The sequence below is a fragment of the Phoenix dactylifera genome, chromosome 1 (genome assembly GCF_051530095.1).
Source record: "Phoenix dactylifera cultivar Ajwa chromosome 1, Ajwa_hap1_PhDact_Kaust_v1.1, whole genome shotgun sequence".
Taxonomy (NCBI): domain Eukaryota; kingdom Viridiplantae; phylum Streptophyta; class Magnoliopsida; order Arecales; family Arecaceae; genus Phoenix; species Phoenix dactylifera.
This window is the reverse complement of record NC_143190.1, coordinates 3,150,169-3,166,938: the sequence shown is the minus strand read 5'-3', so window position 1 is coordinate 3,166,938 and position 16,770 is coordinate 3,150,169. Positions and strand designations below refer to the sequence as shown.

General features: G+C 42.2%; 2 protein-coding genes across 6 annotated transcripts in view; one reads left to right on the top strand and one right to left on the bottom strand.

Annotated features, from left to right (window-relative positions):
* Positions 1 to 3,229: 3,229 nt before the first annotated feature.
* Positions 3,230 to 6,417, top strand: LOC148715001 (uncharacterized). Its single transcript, XM_088717259.2, has 2 exons — positions 3,230 to 5,103; positions 5,480 to 6,417. Exons 1-2 carry the CDS (start codon positions 4,867 to 4,869, stop codon positions 5,996 to 5,998), a joined length of 756 nt encoding a protein of 251 aa, XP_088573385.1. The 5' UTR covers positions 3,230 to 4,866; the 3' UTR covers positions 5,999 to 6,417.
* Positions 6,418 to 14,799: 8,382 nt separating this feature from the next.
* LOC103702229 (anaphase-promoting complex subunit) overlaps positions 14,800 to 16,770 on the bottom strand; it is a 42,615-nt gene continuing 40,644 nt past the window's right edge. For 2 of the 5 annotated variants that reach the window (XR_015975956.1, XR_015975962.1), the window contains 3 exons: positions 16,122 to 16,189; positions 15,245 to 15,908; positions 14,800 to 15,136 (listed from right to left, as the gene is read on the bottom strand). Coding sequence is in view for 1 of the 5 variants with exons in the window: in XM_088717257.1 (XP_088573383.1) it covers positions 15,747 to 15,908; positions 16,122 to 16,189 (230 nt within the window). In the remaining 4 variants the exon portion in view is untranslated. Of the gene's footprint in view, positions 15,909 to 16,121; positions 16,190 to 16,770 lie in introns of all 5 variants that reach the window. The other 3 variants (XR_015975961.1, XM_088717257.1, XR_015975958.1) reach the window with 2 other exon arrangements.

Sequence of the window (16,770 nt, the reverse complement as noted above, 5' to 3'; positions counted from 1 at the left end):
ACAGAAAGTTTTTTTTATTAGAATATTTTTTTTTGAAAAGTTGATGCTTAGATATACAATATCTAGAAAAGTAGGTTTTGCATATTTGGTTAACCATAGAAATTGATATATTCTAGAGTAACTTATATTTTGTTGTGCATCTACTTTCTTGATTAAATTATGTAAAATACCAATTACGTCCTTAATAAAGGAAAAGATCTTAGTTCATTTTATCTAAAGATATTTTTAAAATAAAAAATATCTCAATGCTCAGTCGGTGCAATAGAAATTTACTAATATCCTCTATATAGATTTTTTTCTTAAAATATAAAAAATCTTATTTTAATAGCTATTTTTAAAAAAAAATCAAATCAAATATAAAACATTTTCTGTACATTTTTCCCTCTTCCCCTAAGAGAGGAGTCCTAAGTTCTGGTTTGAAACTATTTAATAGTTAATATCAAGTGGAGAAAGGTGACGACCATATATATCGGCTGCACCTAGGCATTCTCACTAATACTGCCAAACTACAATCACATTCGAACGTTGGGTAACGGTCACATGGTAGCGTTGTGCTGCCGTCCGGCCATGAGAGATGCCACTTCTCTATCCATGCATCTGGAAAGCAGAAAGCAGAGGCTCCCTTGTCTATTTATTCAGCTTTTAGCTTTGGAAGCAGCGCTTCACACCCCAACCTTGTCTGGATCCTCTCTCTCCTTCCTGCTGTGTCTAGAGAGACTCATCAACACCTTTTCTGGTTCCATCGTCTCTCTACCAGCTTCCTCACTTCCATCAAGCCTTAATCCCTTTATATAGCCTCTCTACCTTGAACTCTTGAGTCCCATTGGAAGAAGGAGCAGAGATGGGCTTTGTTATAGTCATCTCCCTCCCTCTTATTATCTTCGCCATCTTGCTCGGGTTCGGCTGCTTCTTTCTTGGGAAGGCGAAGGCGAGGAAGGAAGCGCGCGCCGGCGTGGACGCGCAAGTTTACGGCATTCCCCAGCCCCCTCCGGGCGCCGTCGAGTCTTCATCTCCTGCCCATGAGAAGAAAAAAGGGCCAGATAATGTCTGAGAGCTTGCAAAGAAGAGGGAGGGCTGCGTCTCTGCTTAACCACCGTTACATCGTCGTCACCATGTTGGTTTCCCATGGTTTTGTGTTCTCATTTCTGTGTAAACCTAGTTGAGCCATTTCCTTCTTTATTCTTGTTTAAATTCGTTGGTTAGTGTGGACGATGTATTTAATCAGAGGAAATAATAAAAGGTTATATGATTTTATTGTATGCCTTCTCATTTATTTTGAACCAAAGCTGACTCCTTTGGACATTTCGGAAGTAATCCATTGCAGATGCTTGCTTAGCTTGCAATTTACTCTTTATTTGGAAGGGAGGGGGAGGTCCCTTTGATGATTTAGAAAGAGCTGCAATCCTCCTTCTAAGAAAAGGATGCTATTGACTCTTGGACTCCTTTAACAAGCCAGAGGAGTTGAACAATCTCTACAAGCAACTAGATCCTTGTGATTGTAGAAAGAACCAAAAGCATGAAATTGTGCTCTCCAAAATTAGAAAGAATTAGCTTTATCCTCCCAAATTAGGCACTTGTTTCAACCCCATATCAAGGTAAATCTGGTTTCAAATTAGTACTGCAGGGTTAAAGAATCATTGAAGTGGTCCAAAACTAAAGAATAAAAACTAGTCATCTTAATTATTGATTGGGGACCGCTTGTTATATTGTAATCCAGCCATCATAAAAGTCCCTAGAACTCTTGAATTGTACTGTTCAGATGCATCTACACCATCTTATGTCGACTTAGAAAGAAATTGCAAAACGGACACAAGAAAATGGTTCAAGAAGAAAATATAATTCGAAAGAAATTGCTGTGCAATGATTGTTGTTACATAATTCCCTCAACCGATTTGAAAACATTAACCAAAGTAGCAGAACAGAGCATTCTGCGTCTCTTCCATTCACATTACGCTATAGACTACAAAAAAAAACAGAAGAAAGAAGACCAATTCATTTCAGAATAAAGATTCTCAACCACCAAAGACCACCACAATAGCCCAAGAATTCAAAAGGTTTGACTGGGGGGAGGGAGTGAGGGACTTTAAGAAGAGAAAAAAACAAGTAATGGGGAGGATTTTGGGGAAGGGGAGATGCCAATGGTGAAATTTCTTTTTGGAATTATTTTTAACGGTCGAATATTGGGAAACTTAAAAGATATTTGAAAGATGGCCCCTGGATTTGTAGAAATACACGATGATGCCACTGAGGCCGTAACGGTCATTTCTGCGGGCTGGAGATTTGCGTTCTTTCTCGACGGGGTGGTTCTATATACACCCCCCTATTGCTAAGGACACCCCCCAAAAACCAAAAAGAAAATACCCAAACTAACCTTTAGTGTAATTACCATATTGCCCTTGAAATTTTCTCAGTACACCCCCCCTCCTCCTCCTCCGTTTCGTTTTGAAAAGAAAAAAAACCTTGCCCCCCTCAAACCCCCCTTAAACCCCTCGATCCATTTACATCGTTTAGGCGATCTTTGAAGGAGATTTAAGCCCCATTCGAAGCATGGACAAGCAACTAGTGATTTGGGACGAAGATTCGGCCGCAAAGGTACGTGTTCCACCTTGTTTCGAAATTTTTTTTTTTTCACGGTTCGTGCTCCGTTCGGCACTGGATCGCCGAACAAAAGGCTTCTGTTCGGCTGCACAGTGCCGAACAGAAGCCTTCTGTTCGGCAACCCTCAACCGAACAGAAGCCTTCTGTTCGGCTGCACAGTGCCGAACAGAAGGCTTCTGTCCGGCACTGTGCAGCCGAACAGAAGGGTTCTGTCCGGCTCTGTGCAGCCGAACAGAAGCCTTCTGTTCGGCACTGTGCAGCCGAACAGAAGCCTTCTGGTGCCAAATCACGTGCCGTGCTGAATTTTGTGCCGAACAGATCCTCTGATTCATTAATTCTTGGTGATAAATTATTTTATATGTAGGGCTATGCTACAACCGAATCGAGTATAATTGGATCAGAATTTGTACTGGATTACACAAGCGAATTTACAACTTACCAGGTATTATAATGTATTGTGCAATTTTGTATTAGTTTAGCGAGCTATTTTTACAACTGTGTACTTACATAAATTGTTTAATGTATAGATCTTCAAGAGTAGAGAGGACTTGTGTAATTGGTGTCGTGAAGCTGAGAGGCGAAATGGTTTTGTTGTTGTAATCAAATCATCCGATGCAGGTACCATTTCTAAGAAACCCAGAATTACGTTAGGTTGTGAGAGGGGTGGGACGTACTGAACCAAAAAAGAAAAGCGAATAAAGACTGCCTGTGGGACAAAGAAGTGTGGATGCCCTTTTGCATTAAGAGGAAAGAAATTGGATACTGCGGATGATTGGATATTACTGGTCGTATGTGGAGTGCACAATCATCCCGCTGCAGAGAATCTGGAGGGGCACTCATATGCAGGGAGATTATCTGAGCAGGAGACGGAATTGTTAGTGGATATGTCGAAGAGTTTGGTTCGTCCAAAGGACATATTATCCACATTGAAGGAAAGAGATGCCCTCAATGTTACGACTATCAAGACTATCTACAATGTACGTCAACGGTTTAAGGTTGCAGAGAAAGCCGGGAGGTCTGAAATGCAACATCTATTAGGTAAATTATCAGAGGCTAAATATATTGAGTGGCATAGGAATTGTACTAATACGGATGTTGTGCATGACTTATTTTGGGCACACCCTGGCAGCATTGATTTGTTCCGTGCATTTCCCCGTGTGTTGATAATGGATTGCACGTACAAGACGAATAGGTATCGTCTTCCGCTCTTAGAGATTGTGGGGGTGACATCTACTGACATGACATTTTCAATTGCTTTTGTATACTTAAATTCTGAGTGGGAAGAAAGCTATACTTGGGCATTAGAGAGATTGCGCAGTGTCATAGCTGATGATGTTTTGCCTGAGTTGATTGTTACAGATAGAGACTTGGCTTTGATGAATGCAATTCATAGAGTATTTCCTACTGCTAGACATTTATTATGTAGATGGCATATTAGTAGGAATGTTTTGGCCAAGTGCAAAAAATTATTCGAATTGAAGGAGAAATGGGATAAATTTATTATGAGTTGGAATGTACTAGTGCTGTCCTCCACGGAAGACGAGTATAATGATCACTGGAGTGCACTGCAGAGAGAGTTCGGTACCTATCCAGATGCACTACAGTATGTGTCAGATACTTGGCTGAGCAAATACAAGGAAAGATTTGTTGCGGCGTGGACGGATACATGCAGGCACTACGGAAATGTGACGACAAATAGGTATCACAAATAAAGACTCATTTAATTTTAATTTGCCTCAATTGTTATATCTAACTTTCATTTGTTTACTAGGGTCGAGAGTGCACATGCAAAGCTCAAAAAGCAGCTTGGATCAAGCCAAGGAAGTTTCGAGTCATCTTGGACTAGAATACATGGATTGATTGAGTTGCAGCACAGCTCCGTTAAAGCCTCATTGGAGAAGAGTTTATTGGTAGTGCAGCACAACTTCAAGCCAGCTGAATTCAAAGAGTTGCGAGGTTTCATATCTATAAGTGCGTTAAATCATGTCCTCGCCCAATCGAAACGAGCCAATTCAGTTGGGTTTGATGATTCAAATTGTGGGTGCGCTATTCGACGCACACATGGTATACCATGTGCTCACCAGATTGCGCGGTACAGGGTGGAAGGTCGGCCCATTCCTCTCGACTGCATAGATCCTCATTGGAGGAAACTTGATATTCTGCCTACCCCCCCCCCCCCCCGTGCAGCCAATTCAGTTGAGTTGTGATGCAGAGTTAGATTTGATTGCGCTACGATTCAAGAAGTTAGATGGGGCTTCTCAATTGCAGATGATCAAGAAGTTACGAGAGATTGCAAGTCCAGATAGTACACCTCTTTTAGAGCCTGCAAAACGGAAGACCGGTTCACGTGGGCGCGCTTCAATGAAGGTTGATACGTCTACTCGACGTGACCCGTCTGCGTTTGAGTTGGTTCTATCTGGACAGGATAGTTATTCACCTGGTGTTGAGAAAGTTACCATCCGCAATCCATCTACTCAGATTCAAAAGAGGCGGCCCAAGCAAAAGGTAAGTACCAAATATTTATTTCCTTACAATAGGTATCACAACGTCTACGGGACGGTCCGTGCCGTGCCGGTATGTGATGTGCCGATACGGGACATGTCGGGACGTGCCGTGCCGAGATGTGCCGATACGGGACATGTCGGGACGTGCCGTGCCGAGATGTGCCGATACGGGACATGTCGGGACGTGCCGTGCCGAGATGTGCCGATACGGGATGTGCCGTGCCGAGATGTGCCGATACGGGACATGTCGGTACGTGCCGTGCCGATACGGGATATGTCGGGACGTGCCGTGCCGGTACGGGATGTGCTGAGACGGATAACTATTTGGATATTTCTGCCATTGTTACATATTTTCTATCATTTGATATTATTTGCAGGTTTTTCGTACTAGAGCCCAGTCACATACGCCCATTATCTATATTGATGCTATTCCTTCTGCCTTGAGACCATACATCCAGCATATCAAGGATGTAAAAGCTGATGGGAATTGCGGATTTAGGGCAATAGCTGACTTACTGGGATTTGGAGAAGATGACTGGGTGCGTGTTAGGAAGGATTTATTGCAAGAGTTGCAATGTCATTCGGACCACTATCGCACATTATATGGTGTGGAAGGGACGTTTGCTGAGATCACTCATGCATTATCATATTATGATGATTGTCCACCATATGACAGATGGATGACTATGCCGGACATGGGTCATCTTATAGCATCCTGCTATAATGTTGTCCTATACCATCTCTCGTTGCAACAATGTCTGACCTTCCTACCTCTCCGTTCTGTGCCAGTACCTCTTCTATCCCGCAAAGATATCGCTATCGGATTCGTAAATGGAAATCATTTTGTTGAGGTACTACGTTCACAACACTTGCGAATATTTAATTTTGCTTATTAAATTTTGCTTATTTATAATTTTGTAGCTATTAATATTTTCTTATTTCTAATTTTGAAGGTGTTCTTGTTGCCGGGACATCCCGTTCAGCCAGTAGCGACCAACTGGCGAAAATATCATCTTCCTTGTGCTACCGGATGGGAAAATTCATATGAAGCCCGGATTCAACAGTTCAAAGAGAGCATCTCACCTAATGTTATAATTAGCGAGACAGTAGAGTTAGATTGATTGTTTATATATGTATAATTTTTGAAAGTTGTAAACAGATGTAAACATATGAAGACTGTTGTTTCCGTTGAGATTTCAGATGTAAACAGAAACATACTTAAGAGCTGGTGGGAGCAAACAAATCAAACAGGGGAACTAATAGACCTTTCTGATGTACAAGAACTTAACGGTGACAAGCTTGAGCAGATGATTAACACATTTGGTGGGTTTGATCTGGTTATTGGTGGAAGTCCATGTAATAATCTTTCAGGTAGCAACCGCTATAGTCGTGATGGACTGGAGGGTAAACATTCATCTCTTTTTTATGATTATTTTCGCATCTTAGACCTTGTGAAGTGTATCATGGGGAAGAACTTCTGATTGCACCATCTCACTTTCTTGTTTTTGAGCAGGCATTATCATTTCTTTTGTTGGAAAAGAGGGCTCTGTGATGTTCTTGGTCAGGTGAGCGAAGCGCAAATAGGCTGCGCGCTTTATTTGGGGGAGTGAGAAATTAAGGGGGTGGTAGAGCATCTTTTAAATGTTTGCCTTTGATGATTGAGGCGGATTTTCTGATAAGCAACAGTTATGTTAGCTATGTATTTAAAATGTTGAAAGATCATGAGGATGTTCTCTTTGAACCTTAACTTGCATTGCAGAGTTAGATTGATTGTTTATATATGTACAATTTTTGAAAGTTGTAAATTTTTTTGGGCTCTTAGAGTCATGTACTGTGAAACTCCATCATCAATATAAATCAAAAAATATCTGTCTTCGCATTGTTAGATTGATTGTTATGTGCACTGTTATATTTGTGTAAAATAGAACGAGCCAGGCTTTACAAATATTACACGTAAATGTACCAAAAATATATATTTTTCATTAATATCAAAGGCTTTACAAAGATTACAAAGGCTCCATCATCAATCCCTATGACGCCGTCGTCGACGCGTGTACTGCTGTACGTCCGAATGAGAGGGTGCTGGATCCGAATGAGAGGGTGCTGTACTCGGGCCAGGCTCATCACCCAGAAGTAACTGATGCATCTGACAAATAGCATGAAATAGGTGCCCGGCACCTAGTGACGTAGCCTCTGAGGGACCCATCCGTACAATGTCGGTACTGATACCGAGTGCATCTGCATTACGCCGCCGGTGCATGTCAGCATCATCATGACCTCCCCTAGCTCCAGAATGAGTACTCGAGCGCAGATGAGGAGGCTGAACTGCAACGTGCGTGATACGGAGATACCACTCCATGTATCCCGGTACGCTGTCTGATAGCCGGGTAACTGGGTGGCTCCTGCTCGCCTGGCTCAGCACGTGGTCCTCCCACCGCTCCCAAAGCTGATCCATATAGGAGTAATGTATCCGGTACGAGCCTGCTGTGGAACCTCTGTTGGCTCGCGTAGGGGCTAGTGGCGCTCGAGGGATGGTCTGAATACGACCAAACTGTCTAAGAACCCTTTCTGGATGATAGGGTTCTATGATATCAAGGCACTTGATGGAGCCACTAAAAAATGCGATATCAATATATGGGCGATCTCCCCGAAGCCGATGATGGGGATCCCAAATAACCTGCAAAACAAAAGGTCCATTTCAGTTTTATACTATATCGCATATTAAAAGTACTGACAAACACAAGCAAATGGTAATATGATACGTACCTCATCGATGCTCAAAAGGTCCAATGACTCACGTAGAACCACTAAATGGTCCATCGTGGTACGGGATGGAGTACCGGGCATCCAGCGGTGCACGCGGGGACTGGCATCAGTATACTCGAGCGACGGGTGAGGACTGAGTGCTGGAAAATGCTCATAAATCCATGCCTGCAGAAGCGTCATATAACCACTGATCTGTCTCACTGATGACCTCGACGCAATCCCCAACTGCCGATACAAATATGCTAAGGCAGCTGTACCCCAAGCATATGTGCTCACCCTATCCAGATCCCGCAGTAAACACAGATACGCTATAGGCACCCTGGTCCCACTCTTATCAGCAAAGAGTGTGCAGCCTAACAAAAATAACAAATAGGCTCGTGCTGCACACTCTATCCTCTGCTGGCTGTCTCTATCAGATACAGAGTGAAACTGAGTCCTCAGCCACTCCATCCTCACAGACTGACCGCGCGATGACAGTACCTCCTGACGCGCGTCTCCAGCTGACACCCCCAACAACTCCACAAGTAGCTCCTCAGCATCCCGATCACTCATCCTCTCAGGAGAAACTGCTACTGAGGCACCTGCGACAGGAATCCCTAAAATGGCGGATACATCATCCAACGTGATAGTGATCTCGCCAAATGGTATATGGAAGGTGTTCGTCTCGGGCTGCCATCTCTCTACGAAGCCCGAAATCAGAATCTTATCGATGAATCGATAAGAGCACTGTACTAACTCTATGAGGCCCGACTGCCTCAATAGTGCTTTGAACCTGGTATTTGGTTGGTTTGAAGACCACCACTTCCATTCACCAACCTTAGCAGTATGGTTCATGCACTTTAGTGGAGCCCGTTCCTGTAATATAAATGTATAATTACTACTACTTTATAAAACATCAATAAACAAAATATAATGCTATAACAAATAAACAATACCTGTTGCCTCCAGATGGAAGCTGCTATATGCGTCCTGAAACTGATCAGGACGGACTCATCCTCTGGACCTCCTGGACATGGTCCAACGGACTCATCGTCTTCGCCCCTAGCGGGCATATCATCATGCTCTGACTCAGGAGAGGGCGATGGCATATGAGCAGGCTCGGGAGAAGCAATCCTAGCACGACGTCTCCTAGCTGACGCCGTAGGTCTAACTCTGGCGGGACCGGGATCCATGTCTGAAAATATAGAAATTCAATGTTAGGCTATATCAAAGAAAATAATTCAGCACGGCACGCGATTTGGCACCAGAAGCCTTCTGTTCGGCTGCACAGTGCCGAACAGAAGGCTTCTGTTCGGCTGCACAGAGCCGGACAGAACCCTTCTGTTCAGCTGCACAGTGCCGGACAGAAGCCTTCTGTTCGGCACTGTGCAGCCGAACAGAAGGCTTCTGTTCGGCACTGTTCAGCCGAACAGAAGCCTTTTGTTCGGCGATCCAGTGCCGAACAAAAGGGGAGGCGGGGGGGGGAGCTACCTCGAGGTGGTCGTGGAGGCGCCGGCGAGGTGCTCGTTGCTCGGGAGATGGCCGGGGAGGTGGTTCCGGAAGAAGCCGGCGAGGTGGTCGGAGATCGGGAGAATGCCGGCGACGAGAGGGAGAAGGGGGAACGGGGGGGTTTTTGGCGTTGGCGAGGTGCACTGCACCGACCGGCGACGAGAGGGAGAAGGGGGAGACGGAGGGGGTTTGGCCGCCGGCGAGGTGCTTGAGGCGAGGTTTTTTGGGCGGAAGGGAGAAGCCGGCGGGTGTTTTGGAGGGGAAGAGCGGGGTGGGGGGGGTTTGGGGGGTGTAGAGAGCAATTTAGGTGAGGGGGTGGAGAGGGTGGGGGGTAATTTAGGAATTTTTAATTTTTTAGGGGTGTCCTTAGCAAATGGGGGGGTGTAGAGAGTATTTAATTTTTTTTTAATTTTTGGGGGGTGTCCTGAGCAATAGGGGGGGTGTATATAGAACCACCCTTCTCGACGCCAGCATTCTCATGGCTATAAATTTTTTACATTTTATGAAAAAAAATTCGTTGGGATATGGAAAAGAACAATTCTCGCTCGCTGAAAATTGGGGTATTTTTTTTTCAAAAGTGTGCTTAAGCTTTTAGATAGAAAGGGATGAGATTTTTCTCTTTATTAAGGGCATAACAAGGGTCACGCCCCCGCCTGCGCGGAGCACGTGAGGCACCCAGTGCCCACATGGGGGCCACATGAGGGGGGAATACGGGGCTCCCCTGCCAAATATTATCCGATTCTGAGGCTTCACGCAAGCGTCCTTCATCCCTCGCCGGTTTTGTTTTCCACCTAAAACGCGTCTGCAGGATTAGAAGACACCCGCCTCATATGCCCAGGCTCTAGAACGAGTCTTTCCGATGTGGAACTATTGGGCCTCACACCCTTCCCACCATCGGATAAGAGTCGTCCTCGGTTCTGATACCAAATGTCACGCCCCCGCCTGCGCGGAACACGTGAGGCACCCAGTGCCCACGTGGGGGCCACATGAGGGGGGAATACGGGGCTCCCCTACCAGATATTGTCCGGTTCTGGGGCTTCACGCAAGTGTCCTTCATCCTTCCCCGGTTTTGTTTTCTACCCAAAACGCGTCTACAGGATTAGGAGACACCCGCCTTATATGCCCAGGCTCTAGAACGAGTCTTTCCGATGTAGGACTATTGGGCCTCATACCTTTAAAGTTATTGAAATAAGTCAGTCTAGATGTACTAGTTGTGGCCACGTCAATTGTGCCCAAGGGTGGGTTTTAAACTATGTCAATACAGGCCCAAGTCCTCTCAACCACAGATCAAGTAATGGTAACAGTTGCATGTTGCATTACAATTACAAGCAGTCCATACCGATATACCCATAACAGGTGATCCGAATAGTAACAATTAGACAGCAAATACTGTTAAATTTTTAATAATTAATTTAATACTTATAAAATAATGATGAACCATCCAAATTGAAGGTTCAAATAGTTGAGTGTGATCTGAACTAGAAAGGGTACCTAGAAATCAAAAATTATGTGTATTTGTGGTCTTTAATTGGATGCAAATATGGACGACTTTAATAATATAATAGTATATTTTGCTATAACCTAATCATTCATATTTCATGAAATTTAAATTTATTCTTATTTAAGGATGTGTAAATCATGATCAATAAAATAGGTTTTCAATTAACATGTTGACTTATATATTTTGACAAACTAGTATGATTGATATTGTTCATTTTTGTATCCATTTAATATATAAGTTGAAGATCTCTAAAATATATTTTTATTTTCAGTTGTTTCATAGAGTGTAGATCAAACTCAGTGACGGTAGATCTTCAATTTGAATGGCATATCATTGTTTTAGTATTATTAGATCTTGTAACAAAGATTTTGCATTTAGAGTATAAATAACTCTAATTATTATTCTTATAAGCATGCTAAATATACCTCTGCATATAAATGACCCATGGACTGCTCTTAATATATGGAAAAATAAGGCTAAGTAGGTGCAATGCAACACTGCAGCATCAGCCATAAATCATATTACAATGCATGAGATTTGCAGCGCATGCATCAATGCCTTTGCCTCTGTGACATGCATGTGACCAGACACGTCAATGCCAAAGAGTTGTTGATGATGTATTGGACCAACTAGGATCATATAATAGACCCTACTCCCAGTTGTAAACTGAGATTATTTCCATCAATGCCTTTGCTTATGTGACATGTACATGGCCGTACATGTCAATGCCAATGAGTTGATGATGTACTCGACCACTTAGGAGCATGTAATAGATCCTACTCCCAGTTGTAAGCTGAAATCATTTCCATCTTCAGGAACATGTATTAAGCCTCCCTCTCATCGCATGCTAACTGTCCCGCCCCCGCCTCTGCGAGGCACGTGAGGCACCTAGTGCCCACGTGGGGGCCACATGAGGGGGGACGGCGGGGCTCCCCTGCCAGATATTGTCCAGTTCTGGGGCTTCACGCAAGCGTCCTTCACCCCTCCCCGATTTTGTTTTCCACCCAAAACGCGTCTGCAGGATTAGGAGACACCCGCCTCATATGCCCAGGCTCTGGAACGAGTCTTTCCGATGTGGGACTATTGGGCCTCACACCCTTCCCACCATCGAACAAGAGCCGTCCTCGGCTCTGATACCAAATGTCACGCCCCCGCCTCTACGAGGCACGTGAGGCACCTAGTGCCCACGTGGGGGCCACATGAGGGGGGAATACGGAGCTCCCCTGCCAGATATTGTCCGGTTCTGGAGCTTCACGCAAGCGTCCTTCACCCCTCCTCGGTTTTGTTTTCCACCCAAAACACGTTTGCAGGATTAAAAGACACCCGCCTCATATGCCCAGGCTCTAGAACGAGTCTTTCCGATGTGGGACTATTGGGCCTCACACCCTTCCCACCATCGGACAAGAGCCGTCCTCGGCTCTGATACCAAATGTCACGCCTCCGCCTCTGCGAGGCACGTGAGGCACCTAGTGCCCACGTGGGGGCCACATGAGGGGGGAACACGAGGCTCCCCTGCCAGATATTGTCCGGTTCTGAAGCTTCACGCAAGCGTCCTTCTCCCCTCCCCGGTTTTGTTTTCCACCCAAAACGCGTCTGCAGGATTAGGAGACATCCGCCTCATATGCCCAAGCTCTGGAACGAGTCTTTCCGATGTGGGACTATTGGACCTCATACTAACCATGTTTATTCTTTACTTTTAATTAAGATAATAAAAAGTTAACAAGAATTATAAGAGTTGGAATACATACTTTACTACGTTAACAATTTGGAAGAAGATTTGACGATTCAACACGGGTGATGGACCATCCAAATTTTGAACTTCAAACAGTCGAAGATAATCTATACTATAAAAGATGTCTAGAAACAAAAAAAAAAAAAAAAAATCATGTATTTTAATAGTTTCTAACCCAATGATTAAATGGATGTAAAAATGAACTACAAACATAGCTTATTAAAGAGTTTCCACGAAGCACTGTCTATGATGTCGACAGATATGAAGATCCATGTTTATTACATATCAATTTAGCATGGACCAGAGCAAATTTGCCTGCATCACATACAAGCATAGAAATCAGAGTCTTGTTTGCAATGTTAGTCTGCCTAAATGGAGATTATCTCTACTAGGCAATAGATTCTTGGAAACATCCAGAGTAATTTATGCTAATTGTCAAATTACTACTGGAAAAAAAACATCACTTTTTGATTAAAAAATAATAGCATTTATAACAAATAAAACCTCATAGAAATTCAACAAAGTCCTACTTGATGTTTCTTTTGTACAGTTTAGATCAACCATGCAATTTGAAGTAATAAGTTAAAAGTAGAAACTAACAAGCTGAAGGCTCTGTTGTTGGAACAAACCTGGATGAGTACTACGGGCAGGGCATATTGGAAGGGCTTGTAGGTGACCTGAATCCGGAACTGAAATAAAAGAATTAGGGATGTGCTCGACCATGGCATATTATTATAGGATAGGAGACATGACCAGAATCTCACAAATATAACGAGGGCACACTTGGTTCGCGACCGGAACCAAATCGGAATAAATTACAATGAAAATCAGAATAATCATACTCTCCAAGATGATTGATTCGTGACTTGAATTAAAATTAGAACCAGAAAATCAATTGAACAGAAATATTTTTTTAGAAAATCAATTAAATAGAGAGATATTTTTGCAGAATTAATTTTTGAAGTAACCTTACCAGAATGAGATTTAAATACTGAATGAGCTGAAATTGAATTTGGAGGATTGTAGCATATTTCTATTTATCCCTGAAGTGGAAGCTAGTTATTCTGATGTCCATTCGAGAGTCAGACTTTTACAAACCAAACATGTCCTAGAATGAGGGCATCGAAGGGGTTTTGGTTGGGAGAGGGATTTGATAGTTCGGAAGTTTTCCACCCACTCAATAGAAGCCATGGAGATGCGAGGGCCCGGATATTCATATGCTGCATCTTGGGAAGATGGATTAGGTGATAGACCAGTTTTGATCCAATTTAACAGACAAACTACCCAGTCCTAACCAAAACCAACCCAACAATGAACATAAGCACTCATATCTAACCTAGTCAAGACAGTTTGGGTTGTGCCGGTTCGGAACGGGTCAAGTCAGGTTGTTTTCATCAGAATTTTCAATTCTTAATCCACACTATTATTGGAGCCAAACATAGGTTTAGTTTGTTGAGTTTTAATTTAGAAAAACAAGCTAGGTTAGGCTTCAAGAACCCTATTACAGAACTCAGGGCCGAGTTGGCCTGACTGCCTTATGAACTCTTTAATCTGATCAGACTAGAAAATTGGTTATTTTTTCGCCAAGACCAACCCACAGATACATAATGGTCCAAACTGGCCATGATTATTGGTTAGATTTCACTCAGATCAAGTTAATCCAATCCATATTGCAACTCTAAATACAGGTCGACCCTGGCTTCTAGGATTCTGGTCATCTTTCTCGGTTCGCAAACTGATATGAAGTTATGTAAGTTACACAAATAAAAATTCAAAAGCAATAATTTAATTTTCACTTTAGTTTTATAAATGGGTACAGCAGGACTCATCCATGATTTAGGGTTTAGGTTTTCAGAATCTCCAGTGTTTATCATGAATATCTAAACTTTCACAATTAATTAGCTTTCTGGTGGAATAAACACCACTTGAGTTTCGAACCTATCAGAAGAATACATACAAGTTAGCTTAAAAGAAGCATCACAAACTTGCATTGTTTTGGCAGACAAATTGGCAAAATGGCAATACATAAAATTCATAAGGATCATTCAACAGAAGCTAGAGGTCTGCAGCATCTGTTACAATATAGAAAGTACACAAGGGAACCATAAAATTAGGTTAAGCCCAACAAATATACGCAGGTTCTCATGTTGGATACATTTCCCGCAAGCATCAACCAAATACAGAGTCATATCAAGTCTAAGAAATCTATGCAGAATCTTTAGAAATCAAGGGATAGGCAATAAAGGTGAAAATTAGAGTAGCAGTGTGATATGGAAGATCTGCCATTACAATAGAGACACTTAAACAGACATCAGTAAGAATGATTGGAGCCCCAGGCCAACCATGGTATCAAACAATATGAGCATCAGACGGTGCAGATAATCAATGTAGCTACATGATCGCAGGCATACCAGTAAGCCAGTCTAGCAAGTTATGTGTCCCACAACTCTATTACAATTTTGGATCTATAAAACATTTCCATTCCGACCATTAAACTCTCATCAGTTAGGATGTTTCTGTAACCGGATGAACGGAATAGCCTACATGCTACAGTTGGAAAAAAAAGGAAGTTACAGCCTGTCACATATAATTATAGGATGACAAATACATTAGTACAAAATATAAGTACAGAGGCAAATATACGGTGCTATATACCATCAGTATCTCATGAAATACCATAATCAAGGAGTTGCAATACAAATAGCGAATATTGCAGTCCATGGAAAATAATGTGTGGCCGAGTAATATGCATATAGCTGCAAGGAAAATCTGCAAAATCCATGTGCAAAGAACTTACTCCAGCTAACAACAGCATGACAGAAGTGCTGCCTACTGGTGGTGCTTGCTGCAGCAAAAACATAAGCATAACAAGCATCCATTTAGATGCAACAAAAAGAGTTTGTCAGTTGTGGAAATAAAAAAAAAAAAAACCTGAATTGTTTATCTTTACACACAAAACTATCATCAGAAGTTTTGGCAAAGGATGCTTCTAGTATTTTGAATTTGATGGAAATTAAGATAACTCTGTCATCATTCATTCAAAAATAAAGCCACCAGTCAATGTTGGACCATTTCCTCCATGTAACTCTATATGCTTGGAGCCACAAGATCTCATAGGATTACTGATATCCATGAACCATAACATATGGGTTGTTTCTTAAATCCCATGAGCAAGTGGATACCCTTCATCTTGTGGGTTTTCAAGAGCGATAACATGTTTTCTGAAAGAAGCTGCTGCCGCTTCCCTTTCTTCCAGCTTTCCTATAGTGTTATATACAATTGCCATCAAGTAGAACGCTTCTGCAGCAAATTCATGATACTGCACAACAACATAATTGGTTAGTAATTGATTTTAATCAACATCAACAATTAAGTGTTCACTAATTTTAATTTCAAGAAACAAAGATGATTGGCTGTGCATTTTTTGATGGTCAACTAATATAAACATAATATCGATGTTTACCATATGAAGGAACTCAAAATGCAGAGTATAAAATAGCAACAGAATTATAACTGATCCTTGTAAACTCACCTCTAAAATTTCAAGCTCTTCAGCAGCTTGAGTAAGGGGATCCAACACAACAGAAGGATCTCGAGAAACTGGAATGAGAAAATGACAATCAAAAAACAAGAAAAGGAGAAATGAAAGTTGATGCAGCTAATCACAGAATTAGATTTCTATCGGAAAATGAGGTAAATAAGATAAATCCGACAAGTAGTGAACTAAGAGTCATGTGTAACAATGCTAGTAGTTCGGATACTTTAAATATTCACTGCTATCTTAACAAGCTTCAGAAACTATTAAAGAATATTATTTTCTTTTAAAATATTGGCAGCATGCAGAATGGATGGTGTGAATAAATGATGAAGAAAAGCACGAGATTGGCAATTACTTTCTTACATTTCATATATCAGAAGTGGGTAAGAAGCAGGGCATGAGGAACCAACAATGTCTATGTGTCAAAGGTTGCTTACCACAAGCATGCTCCCATATTAATTATCAAAATCTTGTTTACCATTCCAAGCATCAATTTGGAAACTTGTTACAGATTAATGGTTAAATTTGTTGGCAGAAGCATGGTTGACTGAAATTGTATAGCATTGTTAACAAATCAATTGACTGCAAAAAAGATTAAGCTGATGGGAGTAGGCCAAAATGTATATTAGGCTTAAGAAATCCC